The sequence below is a fragment of the Saccopteryx leptura genome, chromosome 1 (genome assembly GCF_036850995.1).
Source record: "Saccopteryx leptura isolate mSacLep1 chromosome 1, mSacLep1_pri_phased_curated, whole genome shotgun sequence".
Classification (NCBI taxonomy): Eukaryota; Metazoa; Chordata; class Mammalia; order Chiroptera; family Emballonuridae; genus Saccopteryx; species Saccopteryx leptura.
Genome location: NC_089503.1, coordinates 12,569,589 through 12,587,773, shown reverse-complemented (window position 1 = coordinate 12,587,773; position 18,185 = coordinate 12,569,589). Strand labels below are relative to the sequence as shown.

The window sequence follows — 18,185 nt, the reverse complement described above, 5'->3', positions numbered from 1 at the left end:
GGAGGCAGTCAGACAGACTCCCTCAAGCGCCGACTGGGATCCACCCGGCACGCCCACCAGGGGGTGACGCTCTGCCAATCCAGGGCGTCGCTCTGTCGCGACCAGAGCCACTCTAGCGCCTGGGGCAGAGGCCAAGGAGCCATCCCCAGCGCCCGGGCCATCTTTTTGCTCCAATGGAGCCCTGGCTGCGGGAGGGGAAGAGAGAGACAGAGAGGAAGGAGAGGGGGAGGGGTGGAGAAGCAGATGGGCGCTTCTCCTGTGTGCCCTGGTCGGGAATTGAACCCAGGACTCCTGCACTCCAGGCCGACGCTCTACCACTGAGCCAACCAGCTAGGGCCAACCAATTACCTTTCAAGACCCCGACGAGCCCCCACCCCGGCCTCTCCCTCCCACCCGCCCTCCCAGTGGTAACCTTGATCCAGGACCAGGCAGCATCTTCAGGTCCATCGGCCTCTCCATGTGAGTGCTGAGAGATCAGCCCAACGGCGAGAGCGCAGCCCAAAGGAGAAAGGCGTGAGCGGGAGGGACAGAGAGAGGAGAGGAAGCAGGCACCAGACAGTGTGACAGTGGAAAACGCGGGTCAAGGAGCCGCATTTGTGGCATGAAGATGGTTTAACAAGTGGTTTTGAAATACAGGTATGCATTGTACTAACCGCCACGGGTCCTGAACTTGATCTGCACCGCCCACCCCTCCACACTCACCCAGAGGCACTGGGAGAAATTTGGAGTTTTTATAGAATCAATGTCTCCTGGCGCTGAAAAGATTAAGGGTGGCCCAAGGAATCTGATTTCAGAACAAGAGTGGCAGATAGGGCTCACCACCCACTGGTGACCTCTCTCCCCCACATTTCCCACCCCTACAATTCCCGAATCGAGCTTTTCACTCCATTGTGTCTGCTGAATAAACCCCATCAAGCAGAGAATCCATTGGATTGTTAAGCATCCTCTGTTGGGAAGAGACTTTCTATTAAGAAATGACTTTCTAAGTCACTCACACACTAGTATAAATTTTCCCAGATGGCTTTGCTCCACGGCAGCCGATTCAGCCAGGGTTTTAGCCGATTCATCCTTCATCTCCCTCAGCCATTCTGGTAACTTACACGGGGTGACATGGTCCCTTGGTCTTGAGGGGAGGTAGGGAAGCCCAGGCGCATGAGCTCTTACTCTCTGAATATAGAGAGTCAGACCCAGTGGGATCTCAAAGGTGGAGGCTTCAAGCAACTGAGAGGAAGGGAGAGGAGCAGGAGGAAGAGAGGGAGCTCAGAGAGTGAGGGGCACACCTTCCAAAGACACACCCGGCCTGTGTCAGGGAAGGCAGCAATCTTCCACCTGCTCCATCCCTCCTCGTCCTCCATGGCTTTCCACAACTCAGCCAACTGCCCTGAGAAGGGAGACACCTAAGTGCCCCGTGCAACAACAGTTCCCTAGGGAAATGTCTTGAGTCCCAAACCTCTGGCTTATGAATGTGCTTTGGGGTCACAGTTACAAGAACATGGCTCACCACTAAGTGGGGAGCTGCTCTCCAAGGACCCTAGCCGCCTGTCCCACTGGGACGGATCAGGGTCCACTGGGCTCCTTGGACCTCTGTTCAATGTTAAGTGCACATTAGCCCAATTGTGTCAAACTATTCAGCGTATGGAGTTTTAACAAGCCTCCGGTCTGGTCTGTGGCTTGCTCTCCACACATCCATCCGGATCCACCGTGGGCAGTGGTTACAATGGAAAGCTACACTACTGGAAACTTCTCAGAACAGGGACAGTCTTATCAGGAAACTGTGTGTTTGGGATTAGAACAATGGGTGGCATTTGAGGGCTGATAAGACCGATTCCTGAGCCCATGGGGGTGTGTGTATATAAGGAGCCGCTCCACCTGCCGCTGTACGCTTTCCGCCCACCTCCCCTTCTCCGGAGACTCGGGACCCAGGAGCAACCATGAAGTGGCTACTGCTGCTCAGCCTGGTGGCGCTCTCGGAGTGCCTCTACAAGTCAGTCTGGGGGACACGCAGCACAGAGAGCGCTTCCACCGGCTACTGCCCTCTGCTGCCGTCACACTGCCTTCCTTTCCTCCCCTATTTTTCTTCTTCCCTTAGCTCCTCTCTTGACCACTTCTTGGTCTCTCTCTCTCTCTCTCTCTCTCTCTCTCTCTCTCTCTCTTTCTCTCTCTCTCTCTCTCCCCCTGTCCTTTTGGGAAGCCAGCACTGCCAATGTAGTTCACTGTTCAGAGGACAGTACCATTCCATTCATTTCAACTGAAGAGTTCAGGAGGACAGAGAGCCCAGCTTACCTCTCTCGGGAGTGCTTACTTTTTTTTTTTGTATTTTTCTGAAGTTGGAAACAGGGAGGCAGTCAGACAGACTCCCGCATGTGCCCGACCGGGATCCACCCAGCATGCCCACCAGGGGGTGATGCTCTGCCCATCTGGGGCGTTGCTCTGTTGCGACCAGAGCCACTCTAGCACCTGGGGCAGGGGCCAAGGAGCCATCCCCAGCGCCCGGGCCATCTTTTGCTCCAATGGAGCCTTGGCTGCGGGAGGGGAAGAGAGAGACAGAGAGGAAGGAGGAGGGTGGAGAAGCAGATGGGTGCCTCTCCTGTGTGCCCTGGCCGGGAATCAAACCCGGGACTCCCGCACACCAGGCCGACGCTCTACCACTGAGCCAACCGGCCAGGACCAGTGCTTACTTTTTAAATGAGGATTTCTGGACTCCAAGGAGTGAAGCGCTAATGGCGGGATTTTATTCGAGACCTCAAAACACTCCCAAGCCCAAAGCACTTCATGTAAGACCAGCTGGGGCCGTGCACCTGGGCATGACCAGCTGCCAGTGGTTCATCCCCTCGAGCCCAACCTGTGTTTGGTCCCAGCTCCATCACCGGGCCAGGCGACTTTGGACAACCACGGAGCCTCTTTGTGTTACTGTACCCCAAATGGGAGCGTCTTCCCCTTGACCCCCTCCCTTTGTCCTCTCTCGGGCAGCTTCCTTGTCCTTGCAGGCCTTCCCTAGCACCCCCTGAGCAGACCCCTTCCCTAGCACCCCCTGAGCAGACCCCTTCCCTAGCACCCCCTGAGCAGACCCCTTCCCTAGCACCCCCTGAGCAGACCCCTTCCCTAGCACCCCCTGAGCAGACCCCTTCCCTAGCACCCCCTGAGCAGACCCCTTCCCTAGCACCCCCTGAGCAGACCCCTTCCCTAGCACCCCCTGAGCAGACCCCTTCCCTAGCACCCCCTGAGCAGCCCCCTTCCCTAGCACCCCCTGAGCAGCCCCCTTCCCTAGCACCCCCTGAGCAGCCCCCTTCCCTAGCACCCCCTGAGCAGACCCCTTCCCTAGCACCCCCTGAGCAGACCCCTTCCCTAGCACCCCCTGAGCAGACCCCTTCCCTAGCACCCCCTGAGCAGACCCCTTCCCTAGCACCCCCTGAGCAGACCCCTTCCCTAGCACCCCCTGAGCAGACCCCTTCCCTAGCACCCCCTGAGCAGACCCCTTCCCTAGCACCCCCTGAGCAGACCCCTTCCCTAGCACCCCCTGAGCAGACCCCTTCCCTAGCACCCCCTGAGCAGACCCCTTCCCTAGCACCCCCTGAGCAGACCCCTTCCCTAGCACCCCCTGAGCAGGCCCCTTCCCTAGCACCCCCTGAGCAGACCCCTTGCCTAATGACTGCTCCTCTCCCCTAACCATCCCTTTGCCAACGCTGGCCACAGGGTTCCCCTCGTCAGAAAGAAGTCCTTGAGGGAGAACCTTGTCCAGCATGGCCTGCTGGAGGACTTCCTGAAGAAACGCAACTTCAACCCAGCCAGCAAATACTTTAAGGAGGCCGCCACCGGGACGGCCACCGAGCCCCTTGAGAACTACCTGGATGTGAGTGCGTGGGGGGCAGGGTAGAGGCAGCTCCGAGGACTTGGCCGGGAGGAGGGCGGGTCTAGGGGCTTCCATCTTTCAGTGACTTATCCCCCTGGTCGACAAGGTCATGAACAAGGGAGGGTCTAGGGGCTTCCATCTTTCAGTGACTTATCCCCCTGGTCGACAAGGTCATGAACAAGCATTTAAGTGTTTACTCAGCTTTAGGGTTCCACGCTGTCCTCCAAGAACATGCGTTCTCTAGGATGACGAGACTAAGACAGACTAGTTGAGATTGTGATTAGGTGTTAACGGTGCTTAGAAGAGATCCGCGGAGGGGAACCGGGGAGCTATCAGGGAAGGCTTCAAGGAGGTGGGCAGACCAGGTTGGGCCTTGAAGGACGGATGCATAGAACAGGGAGAGAAAGGCAAAGAGAACAGGGAAGGGAAAGGTGGGAGGTGGGCTGAGGAGCCGACCCAGAGACAGTCCGGGGTGGGGGGGGGGGCGGAGCAGGGAGCCCCGGGTTTGTGAACGGTGCGGTGTCTGCCCGGCAGATGGAGTACTTCGGCACCATCGGCATAGGAACCCCACCTCAGGAGTTCACCGTCATCTTTGACACAGGCTCCTCCAACCTGTGGGTGCCCTCGGTCTACTGCTCCAGTCCTGCCTGCTGTGAGTGCCCAGCCCTACCCACCCCGCCCCAGCCCCAGCACCAAGTGACGGGGGAGCCCAGAATACCCGGGCTTCAAACAGGTTTCACGTCAAGCCGGCTGGAGCCCCTCAGGCCTTCACTCAGCAGGCATCTGCTGAGCACTTACTCTGCGCCAGGCACTGGGCTCAGGTGCTCCGGGGTCTGCAGAGGGGACTCGTGAGAGGGGACTCATCCCTGAGCCCTGCCCTCCAGGAGGCAGGCCAATGGCAGAGAGAGAAGTGGGCAGCCCTGAGCCTGGGGCGTCCTTGGGGGAACTGTGGGGTTGGCTGGGGGCCTTCCATCAGTGACATGGTCACAACTGGTTTAACTAGACAGGAATTAAACTTGGAAACACTTGGGCTCCAAAATCCAGGGTAAAGATTACTTTCTCCTCCAAAGCCCACCCCCCACCCCAGAACCCAGGCACCCGACCCAGGAAGACACCCCCGGGCCGTGACTCTCAATCGGCTTTTAGAGGCTGACAATGCCACTTCTTGCCCTCACAGCCAACCACCACCGCTTCAACCCTAAGCAGTCCTCCACCTACCAGGCCACCAGCCAGACGGTGTCCATAGCCTATGGCACCGGCAGCATGACAGGCATTCTCGGATATGACACCGTCCAGGTGAGCACCTGCTGGTGGGCCTCCTCTTCCCGTCCAGCACTGGGGCCAGTTTCTAGGGACCTTGGGGGCCACCCAGAACCAGTACCCCACCCCCCCCAGAATCAGCTCATTCAAGCAATGTGGGTCTTGGCGATCAAAAAAGTAACCTGATGGGGAGCTGGGAAGGGGGAAGCGGCAGAGATGTCACAGATATTTCCAGATAGGGCCGTAGTGGGTGGGTGGTGCCCGGAGCCGTAAGCCAACCTCAGTCTCACCCAAGCAGAGTGCTATTGGGGGGAGAGAGGAGAAGGTAAGAAAAGGCTCGGTTCGGCCCTGGCCGGTTGGCTCAGCGGTAGAGCGTCGGCCTAGCGTGCGGAGGACCCGGGTTCAATTCCCGGCCAGGGCACACAGGAGAAGCGCCCATTTGCTTCTCCACCCCTCCGCCGCGCCTTCCTCTCTGTCTCTCTCTTCCCCTCCCGCAGCCAAGGCTCCATTGGAGCAAAGATGGCCCGGGCGCTGGGGATGGCTCCTTGGCCTCTGCCCCAGGCGCTAGAGTGGCTCTGGTCGCAGCAGAGCGACGCCCCAGAGGGGCAGAGCATCGCCCCCTGGTGGGCAGAGCGTCACCCCATGGTGGGCGTGCCGGGTGGATCCCGGTCGGGCGCATGCGGGAGTCTGTCTGACTGTCTCTCCCTGTTTCCAGCTTCAGAAAAATGCAAAAAAAAAAAAAAAAAAAAAAAAAAAAAAAAAAAGAAAAAAAAAAGAAAAGGCTCGGTTCTCTTTTAGAACCTCCTCCTCCTCCTCCTCCTCCTCCTCCTTCTCCTCCTCCTCCTCCCTCTGCAGTCCCCTCTCCAGTCACAAAAGCTCGGCCACTCTCCCTTCTGGGGCACGGCAGGGGTCAAGGGTTCTGATTTGTCCGGGGTCTGCTTTGCATCCGATCATCAGACACAAGCACACGGTGGCCATCTGTTCCGCAGCAAATTCTCACACCGAGTCGCAGACCGCGGCCATCTGGAGATCGGCCGCAATGGTTACCTCCAGCGGATAACAAGTGCTCCTGGGGACAATCGCTCTCCTGTCCCTCCAGCCCGGCGCCCGGAAGCTGAGTCCTACGCAGAATGAACCGGGACACTCCAGGCCGGGCGCCGGCGCGGCACCGAGCTCGGTGGACACCAGCTGATCACGAACAACTTGGTCCTCTCGCGCAGGTCGCAGGCATCGCGGACACCAACCAGATCTTCGGACTGAGCGAGACGGAGCCCGGCTCCTTCCTGTACTACGCGCCCTTCGACGGCATCCTCGGTCTGGCCTACCCCAGCATCGCCTCCTCGGGGGCCACGCCCGTCTTTGACAACATGTGGAACCAGGGGCTGCTTTCCCAAGACCTCTTCTCCGTCTACCTGAGCCCGTAAGTTGGGCAGGGAGGTCACCGGCACCTGTTCCAGCAGGGGGCTGTCCAGGGCTGGGCGGGGTGGAGAGGGTCTTAGCGAGCCAGGGACTTGAAGGGACAGTATCTAAGGCCTGAGGGGTGCATCTTGAGAGAGAGTGGCACCAAATCCCTCTGTGCCCAGCTGTCTTCATTCGGCTTTTCTGACCAGCGTGAGTCTTTGTCACGTTGACTTCCACAGCTCCGATGTCATTAGCCATTTGCTCTCCAGCACTGTCCCCTCATCCCTGGCTCCTCGCCAAAGCTCACCCTTGAAAGTGAATCAGCTTAAAATTGGGGCCAAAATTTCATAGCAAGAAATGAAAAAAAACAACAAAAAAAAGGATTTGGTTGGGACTTATATCTTGAACAGTGGAACTTGTAAAGGGTGAACACAAATTTCTTTTCTTAGTTAAAATCTAGGTTTCAGTTGTGACTATGAGTTAATTCTAAGAATGAATGAAGAGAGAGCCAGGGGCTGGTTTGGGTTGAGTAGAGGTTTATTACGCAGGACTATCTGAGGGTGTCATCACCTTTCCTGGACTATCTGAGGGTGTCATCACCTTTCCTGGACTATCTGAGGGTGTCATCACCTTTCCTGGACTATCTGAGGGTGTCATCACCTTTCCTGGACTATCTGAGGGTGTCATCACCTTTGCTGGACTATCTGAGGGTGTCATCACCTTTCCTGGACTATCTGAGGGTGTCATCACCTTTCCTGGACTATCTGAGGGTGTCATCACCTTTCCTGGACTATCTGAGGGTGTCATCACCTTTCCCGAGACACCCACATCCTTCCCTGTTGAAGCAATTTGTCCCAGTCGAATGTTTTCCTTCAGTTGTTCGCTGCTATGCTATAATCGCACTGTGTTGAGTGCACTGTCGTGCGTTAGCAGCAACGGCGGGGTGGCGTTAGGTGAGTGGGGACCGTTGTACCCGTGGCCAGGTCTTTGGTGAATAATTTCATTGTCAGCATTTGCTTCCCTATCTCTCCCAGATCTGCAGAGATTTAGACAATGAATAATCCAGTAACAAGGACCCTGCAACTTAGAACAGAAAGGCCCTTTTATTCTTTCTTTTTCCTTCTGGCCACTTCATACTCAGGTTGGCCCTTAAACATACTCTGCCTTTTCAGGTACTTAGGTATTTCATGGAGGGCCATCTTATATCTCCAACTAGATCAAGGTTTCTCCCTCTCCTTGCTGTCAGGGGCCATCCTGTGCATTGTAGGGTGTTCAACACCCTCCCTGCCCTCTACCTCCCAGATGCCAGGGAGACCCCACACCCCCCACTCAATCATGACAATCAAAAACAACTCCAGACATTGGCATAGGTCCCCTGGGGGAGAAACAGCCCCTGGTGGAGAATGAGAACTACACTCTCAAGTCTTTAAGAGCAAACCCTGTCAAGTATTCATTTCACATACTTCAGAACCTGGGTTCTAATCTTGGTTCCGCCACTCCCTGGCTGTGTGACCTTGAGCAAGTTGCCTCACCTCTCTGTGTCTCAGTCTGTAAAGTGGAAATAGTAATAGCCGTAGTGGCCAAGGCACGGGCCCTGGTATAAAGATGAAAAGAAATGCTGTCACATATGCCGCATGGCTCCTGGCACTGGCTGAGAGACCAATCAAAGTGAATCCACTTAAAATAGAGGCCAAAGGTAGTCCTTAGAGTACACACAGTTTCTGTTCCGTTGAATGAGCGCATGAAGGAAAGAATGAATTCCTGTCTCCCCCCTCTCCCCGCCCCCATTCATAGCAATGGCCAGAGTGGCAGCGTGGTGATGTTCGGTGGCATAGATTCTTCTTACTATACTGGAAACCTGAACTGGGTGCCTCTTTCTTCTGAGACTTACTGGCAGATCACCGTGGACAGGTGAGATCATTGTGATTAGGCAGCATCCTGGCATGGGCCCCAGATTCCTTTTCTGTATAGACTCATAGTCGACTAAACTTTCCAGAATCCTGCTGGAATAGCCAGCACAGGGGAATGTACCCCAGGAGGGGAAGGGGGAAGCTGGCCAAGCCAAAGAGACCCCGAGAAAGGCACCTCCCGGGAGGCGGAGAGTTGTCTGAGACCCTCAAACACTCTACGAGAACAAGATGGCCACTTTCCTTCTGGTCACAGAAGCAGGACAATCGACCAGCATCCCCGGGGGAGAGCTGAAGGACCTGGCTGTCCACATAGCCCAGCACTAAGGCGACCTGTGAACCGGCACACACTCCTCTCATTCCAGGAAAAACTGTCACTCTTAGTCTAGAGATAGGGAAAAATGAGAAGTTGTTTCAGGCCATTCCATCCCACATTCCCCACGGAGCCTCAGGCCATCTGTTCTTCCCCTGGCTGGCCTGCTGGGGTGACCAATCACCCAGATTTTCCCAGGAGTGAGCAGTGTCCTGGGACATGAGAATTTTCAGTCCTAAAACCAGGACAATCCTGGCTAAGCAAGGATGATCTGGTCACCTTGTCTGTCCCAGCCATGCTGAAACTTCAGTTCCTCCAACTCCCACCCCCTCACCCCGCCCTTCCTCAACATAACTCACCTTTCCAGCTAGACTGTGAACTCCCTGCAGCCAGACACTGTGTGGCTGTCTTGTCAGGCTCTGCCCCTCCATGCCTGGCACAGAGCAGGCACTCAGGAAACAGTTGTGGAGTGAGCGAACGCCTCAAGGAGCGCGTGCATGCGCGAGAAGCTGGAATTCTATGTATCGGCCAACGGGTGGGGAAGAGGGACCCTCCGGAGTCACCTGGTTCCTCCTTGGGGGGTTGCACCCCCGGGGCTAAGGAAACCCTTACTTGAACCTCGCCCTCAGCATCAGCATGAACGGAGAGGCCATCGCTTGCAGCGGGGGCTGCCAGGCCATTGTTGACACGGGCACCTCTCTGCTGTCTGGCCCAACCAACGCCATTGCCAACATCCAGAGCCACATCGGAGCCACCCAGGACTCGAATGGCCAGGTAAGCCCAGCCCTGACTGCCCTGATCTAGACCCAGGTGGGAGGTCTGCCGTGCAGAACGAACGTAGCCCTGCTAACCCTTGTTCTTTCCAGATGGTGGTCAGCTGCTCGGCCATCCACAACCTGCCCGACATCGTCTTCACCATCAATGGCATCCAGTACCCTCTGGCCCCCAGTGCCTACATCCTGCAGGTAAGGGCACTCTGGGCCTTCCGCCTAGATGTGCTGCATAGACTGTGGCCGCATCGTCCCGCTTGGCACAAGGGAGCGAACACGTCCACAAGCTGCCCCGGACATCTGCTCTGGACAGTCTCCAGAGGAAAAGAATACATTAAAAATCAATGTATAAACGAAAATCTGGATACACTTCCTCCCCACCACCACCACCAAGAGAAAAAGTCAGGCAAATGATGGCAGCATGAATAGGGTTTCTAGTTGGACACTTGAGTCCAAACCCTGGGTCTCAATTCTGAGTGTGGTTAGATCAAAGCCATAAATGGTTGAGCAAATAAAAAGCATTACTTGCATAGGGGTCAGGGCTGATATGCTCCTACTGTCTCAGTCAAGTAACAAATCTGGAGTCTAATGAACCAGAGGAAAACCCTTGACCTCCCACTGTGAAGCCAGGTGGAAGCTTGCTTTGCCCAGCGGGTTGATGCTATTCAAGAAGTACTGATGTCCGGGCCACTTCCCACGTGATTCTGATTATTTAGTAGGGGCAAGGCTTGAGCAGGGGGGTAGGGGTTCAAAACTCCCCAGGTGATTCTAGTGTGCACCCAAGCTTGTGACCCAGTGCCCTGGTGAATAAAAAGGACAAACAGTTGACCTGGTTTGTCACCGAACGAGATCAGGATAATGAGAAAAGGCTGTGTCACCAGGGCTTCCAAAATCTTTCCCAGCAGCTCTCTCCCTAAACCCCTCAGCGCCGGTGCTGATGTCAGGGTTTGTGCATCTGCCAGAAACACTGGATAATGTCTAGTAATCCCTGGAAACCAAGTGCAGCGAGCAGCTTACACAAGCAGACCCCAGGCCAAAAGAGCCAAGTCCCCGGACGTGAGCCAGAAGCTCTTCCGTGCACGCGCCTTGCATCGGACCATGGCCCTTGAGGCTTAGTCTCCAGCATCTTAGACCTGACTCTGTGTCCCAGCTCTGACTTCACTCTCCTTTTCTCTAGAGCCAGCAGGGCTGTGCCAGCGGCTTCCAGGGCATGAACATCCCCACCGGCTCCGGAGAGCTCTGGATCCTGGGCGACGTCTTCATCCGCCAGTATTTCACCGTGTTCGACAGGGGCAACAACCAGGTCGGCCTGGCTCCCGTGGCCTGAGCCCGAGCCCGTCCACCGCTTCCCGGGAAGCTCTGGCCTCAGCTCCGTGCCCACTCTAGCTGTATATAATTGTCCCATTGGTCTTCCCGTGGGATCGTGGGAGTGGAGCCTTGGCCCTGTTCGCTGTCATGCCAATACTGTAGAATAAAAACGTCACCTCCTGAGAAGTGTGCTGTGGAGTTGCTTCTCTTCGTTGGTAATTCTCTTCACATCAACAGGATCCGAACACCGGGGCAGGGGAACAGAAATGGGTACGTTCATTTGGACAGCACCGAACAGTGACAGTGGCAGCTCGTACTTCAAATAAAGCCAGGAAGAGAAACGGGCCTTGGCGGGTCCGGCTGGGAGCATCACATACAGATGTGGGCGTCAATGATACCTCAATTAAAAAACAAATAATAGGCCCTGGCCGGTTGGCTCAGCGGTAGAGCGTTGGCCTAGCGTGCGGAGGACCCGGGTTCGATTCCCGGCCAGGGCACACAGGAGAAGCGCCCATTTGCTTCTCCACCCCTCCGCCGCGCTTTCCTCTCTGTCTCTCTCTTCCCCTTCCGCAGCCAAGGCTCCATTGGAGCAAAGATGGCCCGGGCGCTGGGGATGGCTCTGTGGCCTCTGCCTCAGGCGCTAGAGTGGCTCTGGTCGCAACATGGCGACGCCCAGGATGGGCAGAGCATCGCCCCCTGGTGGGCAGAGCGTCGCCCCATAGTGGGCGTGCCGGGTGGATCCCGGTCGGGCGCATGCGGGAGTCTGTCTGACTGTCTCTCCCTGTTTCCAGCTTCAGAAAAATGAAAAACAAAACAAAAAAAAAAAAAACAAATAATAATTGGGCACCAGAAATGCCGGGCCGCTGCCTCCTCGTGGAACAGGGCACCTAAGTTCTTGGTCAAGGGAACTAACTGGTTTCTGATTTCTCTCAAAGCCAGTAAGATAATGAGAAAAAGAGAGGGACTAAGGACAGGTGGCAACTGACGGTGACATTTCTAAGTAAGCCGGGCAGGATGATGTTGTCTGTAAGACACGGGCTGGCGAGGTGACAGCAGCTGACACCCCACGATCCGCCAGGCTGCCCTCTGTGATTAGTGGGTTGACCCAGACTAACGGCTGGACCCCTCCACACTCGGGTGCAAGTCACGGAACGGACGCGTCTCCCCATCAGGAAAGAGGATGGTTTTCCTCTTTCCTGCAAAGAGGTTTCAGGAGCAGGAACCGAGCAAGTTTATTAGCAAAGGTGCCCGAGAGATGCAAACGGGAAAGAGAGCGGGGTCTCTCAGAGTGAGTCTGGTAGCGAAATGTTCAGTGAGAGCTGAAGTTTCGGAATGAACGGGGAACGTGCTGCATCCCAGGCCCCCCTTCGAGGTTCACAAGGCACATACCCCCCATGGGCTCCGAGGGGTCCGCTGCACAGTGATCCATTTCACTTGAACTCAGCTTAGCTTGATCCCAGGCCCTCTTTTTATTTTTTATTTTTTTAATTTTTTTATTGAATTTATTGGGCTGGCATTGGTTACTACAGTTATACAGGCTTCAGGTGCACAGTTCTACAAATACATCATCTGCATGTTGTATTGTGTGTTCACCACCCCAAGTCACGCCCCCCCCATCACCATCTACCTCTCCTCTGCCCCCTCCCCCGGCCCACCCCAGCTCCTCTTCTGCTAGGAGACCCGTTACAGTCCTGTGCTCCTCCGCACGCACACTGGAAGAGCTCCCACAGCCCCTGCCTCCGCTGACAGCTGGACTCCAGACCGTTTGCTGGAGACACCGGCCTGGGAGCTGGAGCGGGCCTCCCTGCTGAGGGGGCGTGGCTTGGGGCGTGGCTCGGGGGTGACCAGAGCAGCATCCCTCTGGATAGTCTCATCCCTCTCTCGCGTCGTCCCACAATTCGTCATTTTCCACTCACACGAATATAAGGCATTGGGCTCTAGGCAGGGACCGCTGAACCATCTTTTTGAAACATAAATTTGACCACACCCCTTCCTTGCTTAAAACCTTTCATCGATGCCTTGCAGTTGCCCTTGGATAAGACAATGCAGCCCTGGTGTGATGGACCTCCCCTGCCTCCCCTCGATCCCTCTTACCCCGAGCTCCCCCCACCCTGGCCTTCCTCCGCCTCCATGGATGCCCAGACCCCGTCCCCACCTCTAGACCTTGGCACACCCTGGCCTTCCTCCGCCTCCACAGGTGCCCAGACCCCATCCCCACCTCTAGACCCTGGCACACCCTGGCCTTCCTCCGCCTCCACAGATGCCCAGACCCCGTCCCCACCTCTAGACCTTGGCACACCCTGTTCCCTCTGCCTCCACAGATGCCCAGACCCCATCCTCACCTCTAGACCCTGGCACACCCTGGCCTTCCTCCGCCTCCACAGATGCCCAGACCCCGTCCCCACCTCTAGACCCTGGCACACCCTGGCCTTCCTCCGCCTCCACAGATGCCCAGACCCCGTCCCCACCTCTAGACCTTGGCACACCCTGTTCCCTCTGCCTCCACAGATGCCCAGACCCCGTCCCCACCTCTAGACCTTGGCACACCCTGGCCTTCCTCTGCCTCCACGGATGCCCAGACCCCATCCCCACCTCTAGACCCTGGCACACCCTGGCCTTCCTCCGCCTCCACAGGTGCCCAGACCCCATCCTCACCTCTAGACCCTGGCACACCCTGTTCCCTCCGCCTGCGTTGCTGCTCCTGCTGTTTCTCGACCCGCTGACACCTAGCGTCCTGCAGATCTCAGCTTCAACGTCCCTTCCCTGCAAGGCCTTCCCTGAACACCCTCCCACAGAGCCCAGCTCTCCTTTCCTTTTTTAAAATTTATTTTTTTAATTTATTCATTTGAGAGAGGAGAGAGAGGAGAGAGAGTGAGAAGGGCATCAACTCCCATATGTGCCTTGACCAGGCAAGCCCAGGGTTTTGAACCGGCGACCTCAGCGTTCCAGGTCAACGCTCTATCGACCCACTGACCCACTGACCCACTGCGCCACCACGAGTCAGCCCAGCCCTCCTCTCCTTTCCGGCACTGGCCACAACCGGCACGTGCATTCCTAGGTAGGGGTGCTTGTTCCGTGTCCGCAGGGCAGGGGCGAGGGTCGTTTAACTGTCGAAGCACCAGAAACAAGAGCCGCACCTGGCACACAGTAGATGCCCGGTAACGATCTGTTGAGGGAGTGGTGAGTTTGAGATGACTTTTTAGAAGGAAACGGTTCGGAGAGGATGAGAGAGTGGATCTGATCTGGCTGAGGCCATCCTTAAGACAACAGATGGGTCTGCTCCCACCCCCCACCCCCGGCTTTCTGTCCCAGTCATATTTGGTCATGGGACCAACAGGCGAACTTCTCAGATTTCTGGGGAGGAATTTCACAGTGTCCTGCCTCCTTGGCTTCTGGTATTTCTGACACTTCCCAAGCTTCCCCTCTGACCAGGCTGTGTGCTAGGCTCCGGGGACACCGGCAGCTCTTCCCAGAGATCCTTGCTGTTCTGCTCCTGGCCACGTGCTTCCTTCTGCCCCGTCCCGAGCTCCGCCGGGTACAGCTCAGCCTCTCCCTCCTGACCTCGCTTCCGCTCCCTTACCCTGGGATTCCTGGGTCCAGACGGAATCTAAAAAGGCTCCCTGGGAAACAGATCCGTCGACCTGGAAAACCCTGTGCTGCCGCATCTGCTCTGACACCTCCCTCTTTGCCCCACAGGACAGGATGGACTCGCGTTCCTTCTCTCCACTCTCAGGACTCCTCTCCACTCGCCGCTCTCCACTTCCCGAGGGCCTCGGGGGTCTGAGCTCAGCTCCATCCGGCTCTTCCATCCACACTCGTCCAGGAGTGTTACTTTCATCTCCCAGGTCTCTGCTCCACTCCCCTGTGTACCCCAAAACCCTCGCACACTGCTGGTGGGAGTGCAAACGGATACAGCCCCTGACAAGTGCCATTTGACAATAGCCATCAAAATGAGAAACGCAAATACCTCTCGGCCCAGTATCTTCACCTCTGGGAATTTATCCTTCAAATGCACTTGCACACGTGCAAAAAAAAAAAAAAGTGATGTTAGTAGAAGGTTATTCTTTGAAGCATCTTTTATAAGAGCAAGATTTGAGATCACCCAAATGTCTCCCCACAGGGAATAATTGAACAGTTTACAGCAGTGGTCCCCAAACTACGGCCTGCGGGCCGCATGTGGCCCCCTGAGGCCATTTATCCGGCCCCCGCCACACTTCCAGAAGGGGCACTGCTTTCATTGGTGGTCAGTGAGAGGAGCATAGTTCCCATTGAAATACTGGCCAGTTTGTTTATTTAAATTTACTTGTTCTTTATTTTAAATATTGTATTTGTTCCCGTTTTGTGTTTTTACTTTAAAATAAGATATGTGCAGTATGCATAGGGATTTGTTCATAGTTTTTTTTTATAGTCCGGCCCTCCAACGATCTGAGGGACAGTGAACTGGCCCCCTGTGTAAAAAGTTTGGGGACCCCTGATTTACAGTGCGTGCGCGCAGAGGTGCTGACGCAGCTGTGCAGAGGGGACAGCGAGCACGCTGCCTAGTGGCGGGGAGGGGAAGATCTCGAGAAGAGGCTGCTGGGTGAGAAAAACAACAATAGGTGACGACAGGGCCTACACTATGCTGTATGTGGATTATAAAGAAAAAAAAATATGAATTGCTGACATACACACGAAGGAACCGAGACTCTCAAGCAAGAAGCAGAGACCACAGAAAAGGGAAGAGGAGAAACTGACCAGATATGGGGTGGGGGAGACATCTCACTGAATACAACTTTACCTATTTTTATTTCTAAGGAAAGATCATTTTAAACCCCTGAAGGTTTAGCTTAATTTTAAACTTCCTTGTGGTTTGTCTTCAGGCCCGTTCATAACTGCCACAATTGGGCCTGTTAAAAGGGTCTGCTCTGGCCCTGGCCTACTGGCCCAGCGGTAGAGCGTGTGGAAGTCCACATGTGGAAGTCCTGGGTTTGATTCACAGTCAGGGCACACACAAGAGGTAACCATATGCTTCTCCTATCCTCAACCTATGGCTCAATTGATTCAAGAGTGTGGCACCAGGCACTGAGGATATCCCAGCTGGTCTAAGTGTGCCAATCTCAGGTGCTAAAAATAGGTTGATTGAGTCAAGCATCAACCCCAGACAGGGGCTGCTGGGTGGATTCCGGTCAGAGGACATAAAGGAGTCTTTCTCACTCTCCCCTCCTCTCATTTAAAAAAAAAAAAAAAAAAAAGCACTGTGTGCCCAACACCCAACTGGGGTCTTGAAACTGGTCCTCTGGCCTCCTGGAGCCAGCCCTCAGCAGGGGGCCATGCATATGTGGGGTTTATTGTGAAGAGGACATAGTCTTACCAAGTCGGATCCCACTGGGGCTCCCAGGATGACATGACACTGCAAGCCCGTGGGGAAAAGAGGACAGTTCCAACCCCCCCCACCAGGGTCCTTGAGAAGGGACCGTGTTGACCACAGTCTGAGGCACAGAGAGCCTGGGCCCAGCCAGGAAGTCCTCTGCCCCAGGTTCCCACAACTCTTCCCTGGGAGCCTCCTGTGCCTGGCAGTGGGCAGACAGGAGGCAGGCAAGGTCCTGGGGTAGGGCTGGACATCCCAGGAACAGGGGCGGGACAAGAGTGGCATCCTTAGGCCCTTGTTGCGGACCATCTTAAAGTATGTGCTACACAGTCTCCCAAGTGGTCCTCAGAAGGACTGGGTACCAATTACCTACAGCAGGGACCACTCCTTCATGCATCTCGATTGGTTTTCTTCCCTTCCCCCATCTCACATCCCCTTCCCTCACCTGTTCCTTGGGACCACCTCCCGTATAACTGGCTCTGGGTCTGCTCTTGGGGGAGCCCAAACTAAGCCCCGGTGGTCACAGCGCCCTCCCATCGACTGCAGCCGTGCACTGTCGCTCTTAAATTCCCACAGAAAAACCCAACCCAACCCAGATGCAAGGTGAAGGGAGAAAGCCCAGACCGGGAGCTGGACCACGCCCCTCCTCCTAGCTCAGCTTTCACGATCCGTGCCACCTTAGGACACTCTCCTAACCTCTCTGGGCCTCTGTGGTTCCAGCTGTAAACTGGGGGGGCGAAGAAGGGTCCGGATAGGCATGTTTTTATTCTTGGACCAACTTCGGAAGAATGTTTACAGCTGCCTCCTGCCCCCACCCCTTACGTATTTTTTTAACCTCGAGATGAACGTTGTTTATTCTACATCATCGTTGACTTCTATCGGGCGTTGGGGGCTGACTCGTACTCAAACGTGAATTGCACCCTTTCTCAAATAGTGGGAGAGCGATGAGGAAATTGGCACTGACGTTTAGCCACGACCATGTTGACAGCGGCTTGTTTGAGAAGTTGCAATGTGGAGACAGCAGCTGAGGCAGCCAGGGTCCTACACTAACCTCCATCCTGAAATTAGATCCCCGGTGGCACCCCAGAGCTGGGTGGCTGCACAGGAGTCCCAAGGCCACGAGGGAGGATTGTGGTCCCACCACGCCGATGACGGAGCGGAGCCCTGAGGTCCCTCGGTTACCTGCAGCTGAGTAGGACGGGCACCTGGCCAGGGCACCCCAGACCTGGCTCTTTGTGTCTAACTAGGTCGAATGGTCTCTAACTAAGCCCTTTGCAACGGTGCAGTTTACTCTGCAGCCGCCTTGGGAGTCACTGGTAGCAAGTTGGTGACAGGGTGACATCATAGTTCTATCTTCCATTTCCATCTGACTTGCCCCCACTGATGATAGCCTTGTCCTCGTTCCACCTGCCGTGGAAACCAGGCTGCTCTGCCCAGACCCCACCCCCCTTTGAGAACGACAGATTCAGTCCCCCAGCTGCTGTGACATCGCCGGCTGCCAGCCCTCAGCCCTCAGCCCTCAGCAGGAGTCGCCTTGGCTGACAGGAGCTGTTTTGCCCAAGGTCAGACCACCTTCCTGGGGCAGCCCAGACGGAATTACTGGTCCACAGAGGGACACAAAGCTGTCCCCTTGCTCTACCTCAGGACAACTCTGAAGCATCTCCCAGCCTCGGAGCCCCCAGAGGGCGCTGGCGGAGGCCTGGACAGGGCGGGCAGCCCGAATTCTCCCTCTCTCCCGCCCCCAGAGGGGTCGACGACAAGGAACAGCCTGGCAGCCTGGTGGCTACTTCCTCTCCGAGGTTCCCGCCCGGGGAACCCACCTGCAGTGCCCTCTCCGCCCGTCTTCTCCCTTCTCGCTCCCGAACTCTCCCGGCTCAAAGGCCAGCCAGTGGAGACCCCTGGCGCCAGCCCCAGCTGGGGGCAGGCTCTTCTCCCAGGCGGAGGGTTGAGGTGCGCTGCCAGTTCGCCACCTGCGGGAGTGACGTTTCCCACCTTCCCCAGGGGGGACGTGCATGAGCCGGGCAGCCTG

The 18,185-nt window shown here is 56.1% G+C and overlaps 1 protein-coding gene across 1 annotated transcript; it reads left to right on the top strand.

Annotated features, from left to right (window-relative positions):
- The first annotated feature begins 1,884 nt into the window (after positions 1-1,884).
- Positions 1,885-10,997, top strand: LOC136388568 (pepsin A). The gene is made up of 9 exons (XM_066360390.1): positions 1,885-1,984; positions 3,694-3,850; positions 4,385-4,502; positions 5,028-5,146; positions 6,331-6,530; positions 8,306-8,422; positions 9,361-9,505; positions 9,598-9,696; positions 10,679-10,997. Exons 1-9 carry the CDS (start codon positions 1,932-1,934, stop codon positions 10,826-10,828), a joined length of 1,158 nt encoding a protein of 385 aa, XP_066216487.1. The 5' UTR covers positions 1,885-1,931; the 3' UTR covers positions 10,829-10,997.
- Positions 10,998-18,185: the final 7,188 nt, after the last annotated feature.